Genomic DNA, 16,117 nt, shown 5'->3' on the forward strand with positions numbered 1-16,117 from the left:
GGTTTTTTTTGAAAACGCTCGTCATGAAAATGCAAAGGATGACAGCTGTTTGCTTTATCTTTCAACCAATAAAGATATCTTGCATATTCCACTTAGAATAAGATCAGATTTGGTGCAAGTGCAACAAGATGCATTAAAAGTTAGATTAGAACTTAGAATTGAATTAAATATTTAGAGAGAATATTCAGATCATTCAGACCACTTACAACCCTAATTCAGTAGCATTACTTAGCAGAACAACTACTTTCTTAGCTATATATATATATGCATCACATTTTTTCTATTAGTTTTAGGAACTCAACTGTGTTCTTAGCTATGCACTATGCTCTCTCACATTGTAGAACATGTTTTTGTAGAGTTGAGATCAAGTTACCTTTATTTGAGTTGCTCAACAACATTAAATCACCTATTGAATTAAGTAGTTATTCGATAGAAATGTCGAACTTTTGAATAATTTTAATATATATTTGGCTGTCCGAAAAAAGAAATATATCATTTATGGGGAGTAACCTTTTTGCATGACTTGTCTTTTCGTTCATTTTATTTTTTCTCACTCAGGATGACAGGCCCCCATTGAAGACACCTCAGTTAGAATAATGAATATTTAGGCAGAGCATTTGAAAGATACGTGTGTGTGAGAGAGAAAGAGGCTCTGCTTCTCCTTACAAGCCTGTGGATGGAAGCTCCGGCCTGAGATTGCCTGAACTCAGGGCTTTAGCTTCCTACCAGAGAGAGAGAGAGAGATATGATGCTGATGGGGGAAGGGCGGGTGTGCGTGGTGACGGGGGCTCGTGGTTTCGCAGCTCGGCATATCGTCTTGATGCTCCTGCAATCTGGGTCGTGGATCGTCAGGGTCTCCGATCTCCATCCCTCCATCAAGCTCGACCCCAGCGAGGAATCCGGCGCCCTTGGCGACGCTCTCCGCTCTGGCCGCGCCGTCTACGTCTCTGCCGACCTCCGCGACAAGGCTCAAGTGATCAATGGTTCTCTCTCTCTCTCTCTCTCTCTCTCTCTCTCTCTTTCTCTCTTTCTGTGTATGTGTGTGCCACATTTGGTTCTTTCACAATTTCCTCGACGCCGTATGCTGTGTTAGCTGCATGAATGGGGAAACGGCTAGGATCTGATTGAAGGTCCTCTTCCCTACCTCAGATATATACTTCAGAGCAGATGATTGTCCACATTGGCCACTCGGATCGAGGCTTGGGCGGCTGGGCTTCCGCCCAAGCTGGTGGGCCACATTCTCCATTTAATCTAGAAAAACTCCAGACCGAGTTGGTGCAAACTTTTTTGGGGACGCAATGGCTGCGGAAGAAGGCGATGGCTAGAAAACCCGTCTGAGCGGACAAATTTTAAGTAAATGGTGGTATACCAACATGGCTGTCTTGCGCTCTTACTACGAGTTAGTACTCTTTGCTACAGAGTTGATACAGATCCAGGGGTTCTGAAGTTCGTCAGTTTGTTTTGTTGAGTGGATTAATTTATGCACTATTTGCCGTAGGTTTGCAACTCTATAAGAAGTTGAAAAAAGCCGTCGACTAGTTTGGCGCTTACTAGTTCCTAAGGGTGCCACGATGATACATCAATTACCACCATCCCAAGTTGTTTTACGGAACTTTGACAAAGAGGAGGGAATGATCAAATGCATTTTGAAGGTTGTCAAAGTAACCAAATTTGTAGAACTACATGGTTTTTTAACTGCTATACGGATTTAAAAAGTTTAGATACTGAGTTTGTTTGCAGCTGGTAAAATCGTTTACTTTCGCAGCTGGTAAAATCGGTTTACTTTCGCAAACTCAAGAGCTGAGTAGTGTATATCAATTAAACAAAGTTGGGAGTTTCACAATTTCTGGATGACTTTACAATTGGTTTTTGCATAAGTTTTACTGTTTTCCTGTGCTTAGTCTTTCTGCCAACAAGGGTCACATTGAACCAGGGTACAACATGGAAAGGAAGTTCAAAGGACATTTGGATGATTTCTCGGCTGTTGAAGTCTATAGGGCGATGAACAGAAAATGATACCATAACTTTTCATGAAGTTTATGTACTGCTTATTAGAAAGTTTATCTGACATTTTACCCATTTCTGATGGTATCGCTTCTTCTGTTGTTGTGAAGCTTGTCAAGGGGCAGAGGTGGTCTTTCACACGGCAGCTCCAGATTCATCAATTAATAATCATCAGCTTCATTATTCAGTTAATGTTCAAGGTAAAAGGTCTGTGTTCTTGTACATGGTTTCAGAAATTTGTGCTGTTAGGTCTGAAGTTCTACTCCTAGTGCGGGGTTTTTTACTTGCTAAGCATAAATTGGTTTACACAGGTACAAAAAATGTCATTGATGCCTGTTTGGAATGCAAAGTAAAGAAACTCATATACACTAGCTCCCCGAGTGTTGTTTTTGATGGTATTCATGGAATTCTTAATGGTGACGAGTCATTGCCTTACCCAAAACAGGTTAGCCTTTCTCTTCAATAATAGGCATTCTTGTTTAAATATTGTGGCGCAGCTTTCTTTGATATGTAGTTATATACACATTATTGTCTCATTTCCTTTAATACTTTTCACAGCATAATGACTCATATTCAGCAACCAAAGCAGAAGCAGAGGCATTCGTTTTACAGGCAAATGGAAGAGGAGGGCTTCTGACTTGCTGTATACGTCCCAGCAGTATTTTTGGCCCTGGTGATAGGCTCTTTGTGCCATCTTTGGTTTCTGCTGCTAGAGCTAACAAGTCTAAGGTATGTGTCCCAAATACGTTAACTTTTTCTGGAAAGTACGTGGCCTAATTGATAAATCAGAAGTTGCATATATGTCTGGCTTGTATTTATTTGTGTTTGATTTCACAAAAATGTTTGGCAGACATACCATAATGAACCTTACCCTTAGGATATAGTGATCAGTTGGAACAATGGTTTTTTCAGAAAAGGAAAAGTAAGCAGTATATGTGGGGCTTGTAAGTACATATGAAGTTGGGTATTGGAAATGAATGGAATGCAGTTTAGAAGCAAATTAGAAGTTTAATGGTATATGCAAAGATGCATATAGCTCTTTTTTACACATACTGCTGTTTAATTTATGATCCATTTCAGCTATCTTACTTGCTTTCTGATTTTAAGAGCTTAAGCTACTACCCAACATGCTAATGTATCGTGCATGTAAATAGATGTACTAAGCAAAGATGGTTTGTTACTACAAAAACAACTGGTAAGTAGCAACTAGTCCATGGAGGTCAGGAAAAACTTATGAATTCTATACAAGAGTACATGTAATTTATGTTCCCTGGATCATGTAGTGCTTGAATTTTTCTGACATTTTCATGCACTTTTTGATTTATATTTGTAGGACAAACAGAAAAAGCTTTGACTAATATTTATAGGACAAACAGAAAAACAACTGCAGGCTTTACAGAATCAATTGTATGTGAAATTTCATTGCCAACCAATAAATGTTATTAGCTTCCTTTCAGGGATCTAGGATATGTAATTGCTTTGTCTTATATGTGTTGGGTTATCACTTATGACCTTTTTCTTTTCTAATTTTGGGCTTCAGTTCATAATTGGTGATGGAAACAACATGTTTGATTTCACTTATGTGGAAAATGTGGCACATGCTCATATATGTGCTGAGAAGGCACTAGGATCAGAAGCAACTGGTGAGGAAACTGCTGCAGGAAAGGTAATGTTTTTCTCTTTGTTTCATCTCTGATGCATGTAATTGTATGATAATTTGTTCACTTCCTTTTCTGAAGGCATTTTTTGTGACCAATGCGGAACCAATCAAGTTTTGGGAATTTACATCACTAATTCTAGAGGGATTGGGTTATCCAAGGTATTCAACATTTATACATTTTCTACTTTTTATTGCACTTCAGATCTATAATTGAATGCTTTTTGCTGCTAGCTACTGTGTGAATTGTGCAGAGATACGAAAATCTTAAAAACTTCAAACAGCTTTCAACTTAAGTTGTTAAACTTAAACCTTTTCAATCAAACAGAGCTCGTATAGGGCCATGGCTGGTTATTTTTGTGCTTGCAATCTCATCCCTGCATAGCAAACCAGGAAGCATAAACGTAGTTCACCTGATGAGTTTTCATAGCGAGCCATGCTGGCATGGCAATTGGGTTGAGAACTGGGACTGAAAAAGTTTCAATTTTGTAGATTTTGTATCATAACCATTATTGATCCAACTTCTATATGTAAGTTTTTGGATAACAAAGATTCCTGACTTATTGTGGCTAAATTGATTCTGAACAAGACTGAACTCACCAGCGTAATGCCATTTGAAGCCAAGTGCCAAACTTGGGCTCTGATGTGGTCATAGTTTTTCATTGTTAAGTAACACATGAATGTTCAAGGAGGGCGCACCTTCTTTTGTTAGATCCTTCTATGTAGTTGTTGGTTTTGGCCCATCTCCAGCATTCCATAAGGATACATGGTCTTGCATCTTCAGTGTTTCACTTGGCATTGATTATATGCTGATTTATGGAAATGCCAAGAACCATGCTTAAACTGGGTTTCAAGTGCTGAAAACTGGTTTGCATGCTCTAGTACAGATCCGTTTATCACTGCAAAGCCTTTGGACTCTTTTAGCTAGAGGTATCAGTAGTCTCCTTGGTTTATGTGCATGCCATCTACAAATAGAATGTAAAGTCCAGTAAGGTAGTGCTTAAAAGATTGCATTACAGTGGTTCTTTTGTTCCTGTAGATAAGGGTACTGGTTTATGCATTTGTTATCATTATACTGTTACAAATATAAAAAATGTGCTTAGTGAGTATGAATTAACAGGAATTAGGAACTCTATGACTTCTGCGCACAGTGTTTTTGGACCATGTGGAGACTCTTCTCATTTTTCCCTTTTGTCTGTCCATTCGCGACCTTCTCAATGATTTTACTGAAAATGCTTTTTTCTGATCGAAGTTATCACTATATGTTGTTATTGCTTCTATTTTTCAATGGACGTATCAGAAGATTATGTCTTTGGTGCTAGACTTATGCTCTCTGCGTGTTTAACCTTTATAAGTTACCTGACATCTTGCTAAAGAATGACATTAGGTGGCCGCTTACTGTGATTTTCCTTGCTGATTGGGCCACACCATTTGCATTTTCCTCACAAATAATGATCACATTCTCTTTTATTTGAGATTTTATGTTATCAATGTTTTAGTGTAGATGGGAAACCATTTTATGTTTTTTTGTTGCAATTTACAACTTTTATTTTGCTTTTATTGCCTTGTTCTCATGTTGCATAGTTTAACTTTCAATATAGAAGGATCACATTTGAGTTTGCCTGTTGGTTCCCCTTTTTTCTCCTTGCATTTGCATTTGCCTAGTGTTGGTTGTAATTTTTCATTATTCTGTTGAACTTGCAGACCCAGCATTCATATCCCTGCACCTGTTTTGATGCCAATTGCACATGTAGTGGAGTGGACATATAAATTGCTTGGTCCATATGGAATGCCTGTACCTCAACTGACACCTTCAAGAGTCAGGCTTCTTACAATTGACAGAACCTTCAATTGTTCAAGAGCAAAGAAACTGCTGGACTATTCACCAATTGTGTCACTGAAGGTCTCAAACTTATACCAACTATTTTATGTTTAATTGTGATGAAATCTTTGCCCATATATTCGTTTTCTCACATTGCAGGAAGGCCTAAAAAGAACAATTGAGTCATTTTCTCACATGAAAGCTGAAGCAACCAGTATGAAGAGAGATGGATCATCAAAAGCCGCTGAGTATCTTGGAGGCGGAAAAGGTGTGATGGTTGTAAAATATGAGTGTTTGATTTGTTGTTTTTGATGGAAAAAATAGTTTGTATTATGGTACCGTATATCTTTCAGTTGCAGACATACTCCTCTGGAAAGACAAAAAGCAGACACTTGGTGTGATGCTACTACTCTTTGCAGCATACTACCATTTCTTTATCTCTGGATATACAGTCATCACTGCTGTCTCAAAGCTACTGCTGTTGGTGATGGTATTCCTGTTTGTCAATAGAATCTTGCCTCAGTCTGTGTATGTCCCTGCACTGAATTCTTATGTATCCGTTGATATTTTAATTCTGTTCCATTATAACCTATGTCACATGGGTGCGGGTACGATATGGGTACGGGTACAGGGAAACGAGTACGGACACGGCAATTTTCAAAGTTTTTGGATACGTGGATACGGCAAATTTTATATTCTCAAAAATGATAAAATGAAAAAAAATCATTAAATTAATAGTTCTGATAAAAAAACGTGTCTTCTTCTACTGTTTTCTATAAGAGGAGAATTAATACAACGGGAAAAATCATACAAATCAACTTCATTTTTTGGTTCGGATCGAATCTGGCCCAGACCCGATCCAAAACGTATCCACCCCATATCCCGTATCCATATTCCCATGTCGGCGTATCGACACGGGTACGTGGGCTAAACCCACGTATCCGTGTGTCGTAGATTATAACAATAGACCAATCATGTGTGGTTGGATGTTTCAATTTGGGGACTTCATTTTTTACTTGGAATTGCCCCATGATATTTTGGTAGTTGTGATACCCAGCTGATTATGCTCTGACCAAATTTGGTCAGACCAAGGTACGTTACATGAACTATGGGTTGAGTAGGTCTCCTACTATGGACATGTCAAAAGGAACTTCATTTCTTGTCAGTTTGGATATGGTCTTAGTGCATGGTGGTTTGCATCATTAGAATCTTCATATATAAATCCAGACTACCTGCCATCGACTTTTAAGATTGAAATGGTTCTTTTGCAGATTTGGCTACAAAATAGAGAAGGTGCCTGCTGCCTGCTTTGAGATATCTGGAGATGTGGCCCGTCATGCAACAATTGCTGTCATGTCTATTTGGAATTCTATGGTGGGTGTTCTCATGTCAGTTTCTCGAGGGAAGGATTGGGCACTTTTTTCTAAGGTTAGTTGCATTTTTTTTACTGTATTGGCTGAAAGGGACAATTCTTATGTAGTTGTATGATTCATTTTTTAAGGCATTTATGTTGCTCATTTCATGGTGCCCAACCTCTAAATCAAAATTGGTTTCATTGGAAATGCTCTCTTTTGTGTATCTACCAGCTTCATTTTCGATTCATCTATTGGAGAAATAGCTTTTGACCGTTTTAATAATGCCATTTCTTGTGTTTCATTCGTCTTACATTTTTATGGACCAGGTGGTTGCATTGCTTTTGATCACAAGCATTCTTGGAGCTTTTTCAACAAAAACGTTTATTGGAATAGGTTGAAGTCCCAACGAGATCTGATGCACTTTTAAGCAATATCGAGGAACTGTTCATGTGCTTATTACCTTAATTACCGTTGCAGGTATCCTTTTTGCATTCACAGCGTTCTATGCCTATGAGAAGATGAAGACTGGCTGATTGATTTTGGAATTGGTTTCTTTACCGAGTGAAGACCGCTGTGGCCCATAAATTGCTTAGCTCCATGAGGAGAGTGTGTGTCTTGATGAATCCTGCGAACTTCATAAGTAGTATTAGTCTCTAATTAAGGTTATTCTTTTATTTGTATGATATAACCTGCATATTTTGAGGGGCCACCTCCCACTTGTAGTTGGTTAATGTGCATGGTTTTGTGGCTTGGTGTGCTTGAGTTCACCAACTTGACAGTTTATACTCCCTGGAGTTTATTTATTCACATACAGGAAGATGGTTGAAGGGTTAACGCAGCTTCTTGGTGAAAGCAAGATTGGCCGGAAGATTCTTGCACCAACCTTGGCCGATTCAAGATCCATCTTAATTTTTTGGTGAATTTTAAGATTGGCAGGAAGATTCTTGCACCAACCTTGGCCGATTCAAGATCCATTTTAATTTTTTGGTGCATTTTAAGATTGGCAGTTTGGATGGTTGCACTATCATCACATTTATGAATCTGCGAAATTTTTGAGAAGCTATAATTATCTTCTTGTTAAACCCTGAGTTCAAGCAACTCTGGTTAGTGGATGGCTGAAGATGTTCTGTTCCTGTATTCGAGAACAAGGTGTTCTCTTGCTTTTTGGCCGTCAGTTAGCTAAGAAATGGCCTGGATCATGGAAAATTGGCTGGTTCTGCATTGCCCAGCAAAGAAAATACCATGTTCTGGCGGGAAACGACCGGATATACGATTGGGAATGTCCAGGCACAGGGCAGCCTCCCCATACACCATGCTGGTGGTTAACGCCTTCCTTCAAGCATGGCTAGGATGAGTTGGGTTTTAAGAAGGTGCATATTTATATTCTTCTAGTCATCGCGAGCCTGATCAATTTTAACTCGAAAAGTGTACGTAACTTGTTAATGGCTTTGTTGAAAAACGCGTTCCAGAACAAATAGATGTTCACATTAGGCAACCTGAGACGATGTGTTCTTGGTTGAGTCCTGATCTCTGGTAGGAGTCGATATTTTCGCCTGTGTTCACTTCAGTTTCGTTGTATCTTTTTTTCCCGCTGAAGTACAAGTCATATTCAAATGTAACTGTAATTTTTTGAGCCGACTCTTTCTGATCTTTTTAAGCCGAGTTACCAAGTCAGTGATTGAGGATGTGTGTTATATATATGAAATTTGTGAAGTCATAATAAATTTACAGCAGATGCAAACCAGCCCTTATGGTATTCAATTTCAAAACCTTTCTAGTGGGATTCTGAACTATGCTACCATATTTTGACGGGCTTTTGAGGAACAATTACCCCAAGTGAAGTTTAGGAATTAATAACCCTTTTTTCCTTTTTATCACAATGAAGTGTGTCTCCTCAAATCTGACGAGCACTGGAGGAGTCGATTATTATTGGCAATTCCAAATCCACAACAAAATATTTTATAAACTAAGTAACCATAATCTACCATGGTTTCAAATGTTAAAACACACACACACACACACACGTGAAGAGGGAGAGAATGGATCCAACCGCCTGTGCGACACATACATATATGTAGGAAACTAAAACTTGTCGGCTGCTAGTTGATCAAATATTTAAAACCTGTGGCTAAATGCGTCATAATTCATTGCTAAAAATATCATAAGTTATTGCTATACCATAAATTGTTGCTGGTTCTTCAATTGCATTGTATTTTTAATAATGAATTTTTAATATTTTATAATCTAACTATATATATAAATTGCATGCTGACTAACTTTTTAGAGTCAGCCATTTAATTTGAACCGTTCAATCTAAAATGATAAACGGTAAAAGAAAAAACAATGAGAAAAAGTACTGGGTATTTTTGTCATTTAGTATTTGTTCTTACCTTTTTTCCTGTGTTTTTCCATCAACCATTTGCATCAAATGAAGGGCCTTGGTTAGATAGCTCGGTGACTCTAGATAGCTAGAGTCATTATTTACTCACTCAACATACACACACATATATATATATATATATATATATAAATCCTGTGGCTGATGCACTATAATCTAATGTTAAAACACTATAAATTATCATTATACCAATTGTTAGTACTTCTATTGTATGGTAATTTTAGTAACGGTTTTAAATAGTAGTGGAGCTACTTGTTGGCTGGGGTGGGCCACTACCCACACCAACCCATGGAAAATTTCATTCTAATACATTAACTTCACAGTGTTATGACTCTAAAATTATATATATAATGCTTACACCAAAATTCTTTCACAAACTCAAATTCCCCACGGATGAGAAATCTTGGTTCCCCCACTGATTTAAAATGTTATGCCATTCAACAATATTGTTATATAGCTTATTTCAACTACACACAAATCTAACATCTTGGGATATTCAATGTTTAAAAAAATGCCAACATGTACGTCAGGTTTTTTTTTTTTCAAATTTTGTGAGCTTGGATATTTTGTTTCATTCACGCTGTTAGGTTGTGGAAATTAACTAAAATAACTAGGTAAAACTAAGTTTAGATATCACACTTTATGAACCATCAATTTTTTTTTATCAAAAACTTATAAGTCAGTTCACATACTCCTTTGATAAATTTTAATGCGATAAGTGTTATCCTAATCCGCCTATAAGCAGCAAGCGCATCAATTATTGGGAAACCCACCATCTGTCAAGCGTTCCAATACCAGATTCAATTGGTAGACCCTTTTTTTTTTCAATAGCAAGCTGCAACTGATAATTCAAAAGTTTGAGGCCCTCCCTGGGATTATGGACAAAATGGAAGGCTTTGCCTTGAAACTGCCAGACTTGAAGATCTTTTTCGTCCAAGACCAACGATAACGTGTACGTTATAGTAATTTTCTCTATTCTCACGTCACTCCCCGCCAAAACTTAGAGCCACGTTCCCCTCCTCTTTGTTTTCCCGCCAAAAAGGGCGAGCGGGTTTAAGGGTTTTTCTCGCCCCCCGCTCTCTCTCTCTCTCTTGCAAGGAGACGCCATTGACGCACCTGCTCTCTCTCTCTCTCTCCCCGTCGCTTGCTCCTCCTGGTAGGCAGAGATGGATATCAGCGAAGAGACGATGTTGGCATCGAAGAGAACATTCATGGAGTTCCTCGATGAAGATGTAACCGCAAACCTGAAACTCCCAACAGGTCAGATTTTTCTGAACTCTCTTTTCCTCTCTATCTCTGATTTTGGATGTGCCATTGCAGGCGGGCAGAGGGATCTACATGGAGAAGATCAGGAGCATGATCAGCCAGGGCCGCCACCGCCTGCTCATCGACCTCTCCGATCTCCGCAACTTCAACAACGACCTCGCTCGCAGGTACTGCGGCTTCTCTTTCGCTCACTCATTCACTCACCGCTCTCTCTCTCTCTCTCTCTCTCACACACACACACACATCGTCTGGATTTTGGTGGTTTGGTTCAGGTTGCTCAGGAACCCAGGCGATTATATTCAACCGTTCTCGGATGCCCTCACGGAGGTGACGAGAAACGTGAATCCCAAGTATCTACACGTAGATGAGCGGGTGCTCGTGGGATTTCAGGGGCAGTTCGGGTTCCACAAGGTTACTCCGAGGGAGCTCCTCTCTCCTTTTCTGGGTACCATGGTTTGCGTCGAGGGCATTGTTACCAAATGTGAGTTCGTATCTCTTCTGCCCACGTGTGAAACTGTCCCACTTTACATTTTCTCTTTCGTGTTGCTTGATGCGCTTCAATAGAACGACATGAACGAGTTGCACAAGGAAAAATGATTTGGAGTCTCGGACAAATATCTGGGAATTGGACAATTGGAGTCTGTTCTGTAGTTATTGAGTGGGTGAATTATACGCCTAGCTTTGTTAACCTTCTAACTAGAATGGTGTATTTTGCCTGAAATAAAAATTGATTCGAACAAATTGCAGCCTATATTTTCTCAATGGGGAATCTGGTGTTCCTGTTACTCCTATGTGTCCTGACCCCATTGCCTCTCTCGTTGCTTTTCTATGCAGGCTCGTTAGTAAGGCCTAAGGTTGTTAAAAGTGTTCATTTCTGCCCAAGTACAGGGGAATTCATGTCCCGTGAGTATCGTGATATTACATCGTCTGTGGGCTTACCTACAGGGTCCGTGTATCCTACCAGGGTAAGAATGAAAGTTTCTTGCTGCAATTCAACCTTGTTTTATTGGAAAATATAGTTTTCTACAGATTGATGTGGTGGAATCGACGACAGTCAACATAATGTTTATTGTACTTTTTCTTAACTACGATGTAGCCTCAGAGAATATGATGCACGCAGACAAGTCAACTAATTTGTATGTGCTTCACATGAAAAGAGTGCTTAAGTATAGGCATTTCTAATGAAATGCACAAGATATTATTTTTGTATGTCCGTATGCATTAACTGTGATTAATTACGAAATATATAATTCAGGATGACAATGGAAATTTGTTGGTCACGGAGTATGGGCTGTGCAAGTACAAAGATCACCAAACTCTATCCATCCAAGAGGTTCCTGAGAATTCAGCTCCTGGTCAGCTTCCAAGATCGGTTGACGTCATTGTAGAGGATGATCTGGTAGACTCATGTAAGCCTGGAGACCGTGTCGCAATTGTTGGGGTCTACAAAGCTTTGCCAGGAAAGAGCAAGGGAAGCGTCAATGGGGTATTCAGGTTTCTAAACTGCCTCTCTTTCTTTTCTCGTGTTGCTTTTGGTCAATGATGCATCATGGTGCTTATGTAAAATTATATGCCAATAGGACCATTCTAATTGCAAACAATGTGTATCTGCTCAACAAAGAAATAGCTGCTCCAGTCTTCACCAGTGATGATATAAGGAACATCAAAAGAATAGGAAACAGAGCTGATGTATTTGATATACTAGGGGATTCGCTTGCACCATCTATATACGGGCATTCATGGATAAAGAAAGCTGTAGTCTTACTGATGCTTGGTGGAGTGGAGAAGAACCTTCCAAATGGGACGCACTTGAGAGGGTATGATGGGACTCCATTTGTAGTTAGTTCTATTGGTTCGATCATGTTGATATATGGTTTTCTTACTTGTTGTGTATGGGACATTTACAGTGACATAAATATGATGATGGTTGGTGACCCATCTGTGGCAAAATCTCAGCTTCTAAGAGCTATCATGAACATTGCACCACTGGCTATATCAACAACTGGCCGTGGCTCTTCTGGTGTTGGCCTGACAGCAGCTGTTACATCAGATCAAGAAACAGGTAAATGTCACAGTATCAGATGCTCACACATGCACCGCTATCCATAGTTTTAAGTAGTCTAATATGGTCATGTCTTTTCAGGAGAGAGAAGGCTAGAAGCTGGTGCCATGGTTCTTGCAGATCGAGGTGTTGTATGCATTGATGAATTTGACAAGATGAGCGATCAGGATCGTGTTGCCATACATGAAGCCATGGAGCAGCAGACTGTTACAATTGCCAAAGCTGGTATCCATGCATCTCTAAATGCCAGGTGCAGTGTAGTTGCAGCTGCTAATCCTATATATGGATCTGTAAGTACTCATTCTATGGGACTCTAGTTTGTATCTAATAACTAGAAGTATGGTGCGTTTAAATCTTTGTAAATTTTGCAGAGTGAAATTACCATTCTATTGTTCTTATGTACAGCCTGCTAGAATCATTTGCAATAAAATTTAGAGAATTGTGCTACAAGTAATCTTGTCTTTTCAATGCTCAATTGTTCTCATCATTAACTGCAGTTTTTTGAAACATGACCAGTCCTCAACATTTAGTTACTCAACTTATAAATGAGCATGTTTGTCTGCAGAAGATAATTATTATGTAATGTAGGCCCATTAAATAACCTAAGTTTGTTTCAATGATGGCATGTGCAGTATGATCGATCGCTGACTCCAACAAAGAACATTGGCCTTCCTGACTCATTGCTGTCACGTTTTGATTTGTTATTTATTGTGCTGGACCAAATGGATGCAGAGATTGATCGTCAAATTTCAGAACATGTACTACGGATGCATAGATATCGTTCCGCAACAGAAGATGGAGGTAGAAGAATATCTTATGGCTTTTCTTTGTCATGAAAACTGGAAACTGATAATCCCATGATTCCCATAGGTACAACATTGGATGAGAATTCAAGATATGTTGAAGAGGATGAAGCTGATGTTACAACACAAATTTTTGTCAAGTACAACCGTATGCTCCATGGTGAAAAAAAATCAAAAAGATTCAAGAAAGAAACTCTCACCATTAAATTTCTCAAGAAATACATACATTATGCAAAAAGCAGACATCAACCTGTGCTAACCGATGAGGTAAGTTGATCCTTATTTCCTCTTGGGCTCGAATGTGAGTTCTTACAATGGCCATGAAGGAGACACCTATTTCCACTATAAGATTGAGTTCCTGTTTGAACTGAACTTGTAAGGTCAAAAAGTGTAATTTGAGTCCTGTATGTGAGTCTCTTATATTTTGTCCTGTAGGCATCAGATTGTATAGCAACAGCATATGCTGAACTTCGGAATGCAAATCCAAATGAAAAGGTTAGAATTAGACATCCATTTTAAATCAAAGCAGCCCTCCACATTTGTAAAAAGTCTCATGTCTGATGAAGCTGTTATGGTTGCCATTCTCCTGCAGTCTGGTGGTGGAACTCTTCCAATAACTGCAAGGACATTAGAGACTATTATTCGTCTTTCAACTGCACATGCTAAATTGAAGTTGAGGAGTGAGGTATCTTTCTTCCTTGGTTTCAACTAGGTATTCTCAATGCTTCATGTAAACTTTGTAGTCTTGCACACAATTGTATGGTATACACACACCATATGGGCATAAGAAAGTGCACATGATATTTGTGAATGTTTGAAAAGTGAAGTGATACATCCAAGCATGCTCAGAAGAGTGAATTACTTTCATCCTGATTTATTTGTAGGTTCTAAAAGTTGATGTCGAGGCTGCCCTTAAAGTTCTCAACTTTGCAATTTATCATCAAGAGCTTACAGATATGGAAGAACGTGAGCAAGAAAGAGAAAGGGAATTAGAAAGAAAACGTAAAGTGGATCATGATAAAGGGCAAAATATTGACACAAATCGCAATGCTCGTCCTTCAAATGGCATAAAGTAAGTAAATTCGACTTGGAAGTCCCATATCCTACTGAACATTTTTATTCTTCAATCATGTAACTCTATGCAGCACTTGGTCAAGAGTGGTTCAGAATTGAGATGTCCCATAAGAAAGAGTCTTTCCTTCTTTTTGTGGATGTTTTTATCATTCCAAAAGTGCTCCTTTTCAAGGACACCTTTGTCCTTTTTAAAAGTACGCCAAAAAGAAGGGTAGCACGAGGTACTCTTCACTCACAAGGAAAGACACTTTTTTTTTATGGGGGCATCTCAACCACATCTCTTTCATCCAAGGATTACTGAGAATCAGTTAAAGTAGTTGGCATAATTTATTCACTGACATAATTTAGGAGTCGTCGTGCATGTATGCATATTTGTATATCAACCTTAAGTTGTTCAAAATTTATCCCATGAACATTGAATTTACCTAGTCATCTGAATCTTTACTGTGAAGATAAAGTCTGCATCCCCTTGTTTAACAATAACTGTTGGCTTCAGATTACTCTCCTGGTATTATGGTATAGACATTTTAAGTTTATACTTTGTCTTTTGACGTCCTTTTTGGGATTTGACCAGGTCCATGTGATTTGAGTTATTTGTATATAGTAGGAACACACCATCGGACTGTCCATGTACAAGTGAATGGGATTCAAGGAATTGAAAGATGCTTGTAAATAGCATAATCATCTTAATTTTCTAGAAATTACATGAATCGTCACACATAATGAAGTTAGAAGTATGGTGCAAGGCATTGGCATTGACATTACATTTATGCTTTTATAATGTTTTTTAATTCAAACGGCTGTTTTATGCAGTGAGGCAGCAGAACCTATGGAAATAGACGGCTCAGCTGAAGTGCCTGATGTCAATATTCCTTCTGAAAGGTACATTGATGTTCTCTTCATTTTTCAAAATGCTCTTTAGCTTGTCAATGGAAAGCAATCAGCATAAACAATGATTCCATTATCAAGAGTTAAAAAATAATTAATGAACAGCAGGACACAAGTTCTCATAACAATCATTACTATGAATGTCACAGGGTTGATCGATTTAATCATAAATTTAGTGCACATATGCGAACAAGCCATCTGGATGTTATCTCAATATCAGAGGTTGAACAAATTGTTAACTTGGGGACTGTACCGCCTTTCTCAAGGGTGGAGATAACAGTCATGTTACAGGTATTTTCAGATATGAGAACTGATTAGTCATTTATCTAAAGAACTGTTCATAGACGAATAACCCCAGCTTTTTGTTGGCGACTATTTTACTAGGACAACTCTCTCTGTGATTACCATTCTCTATAAATGACTTATGTTTTGACCCAATTTGCAGAAACTTCAAGCAGACAACAGAGTTATGATAGTGGGAGAAACAGTACATCTTGTTTGATTGAAAGTGGGAAGAAAGAAGCCTATGAATTGTCAGTCATCTAGCTACACGCAGACGCTGGATACAAGCAACTGCATACATGTACCATAGTATGCACAATGTTTTCATGGCTAACTTTTTTTAAATTACCATTTGCATTATTATGATTGTAATATCTACGAAAGATTTATTGGCTAATTTTTTACAATAATGTTTGTATGCTCAGTCTCAGTTGGCTTAAGATCACATATCCAATACATTGTATTCTGGGTTTGTTGTCCAGACCTAGGTAACGAACATCTGCTCG

At 38.6% G+C, this 16,117-nt stretch overlaps 2 protein-coding genes across 2 annotated transcripts; both read left to right on the forward strand.

Annotated features, from left to right (window-relative positions):
- Nucleotides 1-615: 615 nt before the first annotated feature.
- Nucleotides 616-7,672, forward strand: LOC116246422 (3beta-hydroxysteroid-dehydrogenase/decarboxylase-like). Its single transcript, XM_031618290.2, has 12 exons — nt 616-983; nt 2,115-2,204; nt 2,316-2,449; nt 2,563-2,733; nt 3,545-3,670; nt 3,744-3,823; nt 5,366-5,564; nt 5,643-5,751; nt 5,837-6,011; nt 6,755-6,911; nt 7,165-7,231; nt 7,316-7,672. Exons 1-12 carry the CDS (start codon nt 746-748, stop codon nt 7,369-7,371), a joined length of 1,602 nt encoding a protein of 533 aa, XP_031474150.1. The 5' UTR covers nt 616-745; the 3' UTR covers nt 7,372-7,672.
- A 2,617-nt stretch (nt 7,673-10,289) lies between these two features.
- On the forward strand, nt 10,290-16,051 carry LOC116251459 (DNA replication licensing factor MCM3 homolog 3). The gene is made up of 16 exons (XM_031625752.2): nt 10,290-10,468; nt 10,557-10,669; nt 10,775-10,983; nt 11,337-11,467; nt 11,758-11,996; nt 12,083-12,319; nt 12,410-12,564; nt 12,646-12,854; nt 13,197-13,365; nt 13,435-13,634; nt 13,803-13,862; nt 13,960-14,052; nt 14,252-14,439; nt 15,255-15,323; nt 15,479-15,620; nt 15,775-16,051. The coding sequence occupies exons 1-16, from the start codon at nt 10,403-10,405 to the stop codon at nt 15,829-15,831; spliced, it is 2,337 nt and encodes a 778-aa protein (XP_031481612.1). The 5' UTR covers nt 10,290-10,402; the 3' UTR covers nt 15,832-16,051.
- The last annotated feature ends 66 nt before the right edge of the window (nt 16,052-16,117 follow it).

Source organism: Nymphaea colorata, chromosome 1 (assembly GCF_008831285.2).
Source record: "Nymphaea colorata isolate Beijing-Zhang1983 chromosome 1, ASM883128v2, whole genome shotgun sequence".
Taxonomy (NCBI): Eukaryota; Viridiplantae; Streptophyta; class Magnoliopsida; order Nymphaeales; family Nymphaeaceae; genus Nymphaea; species Nymphaea colorata.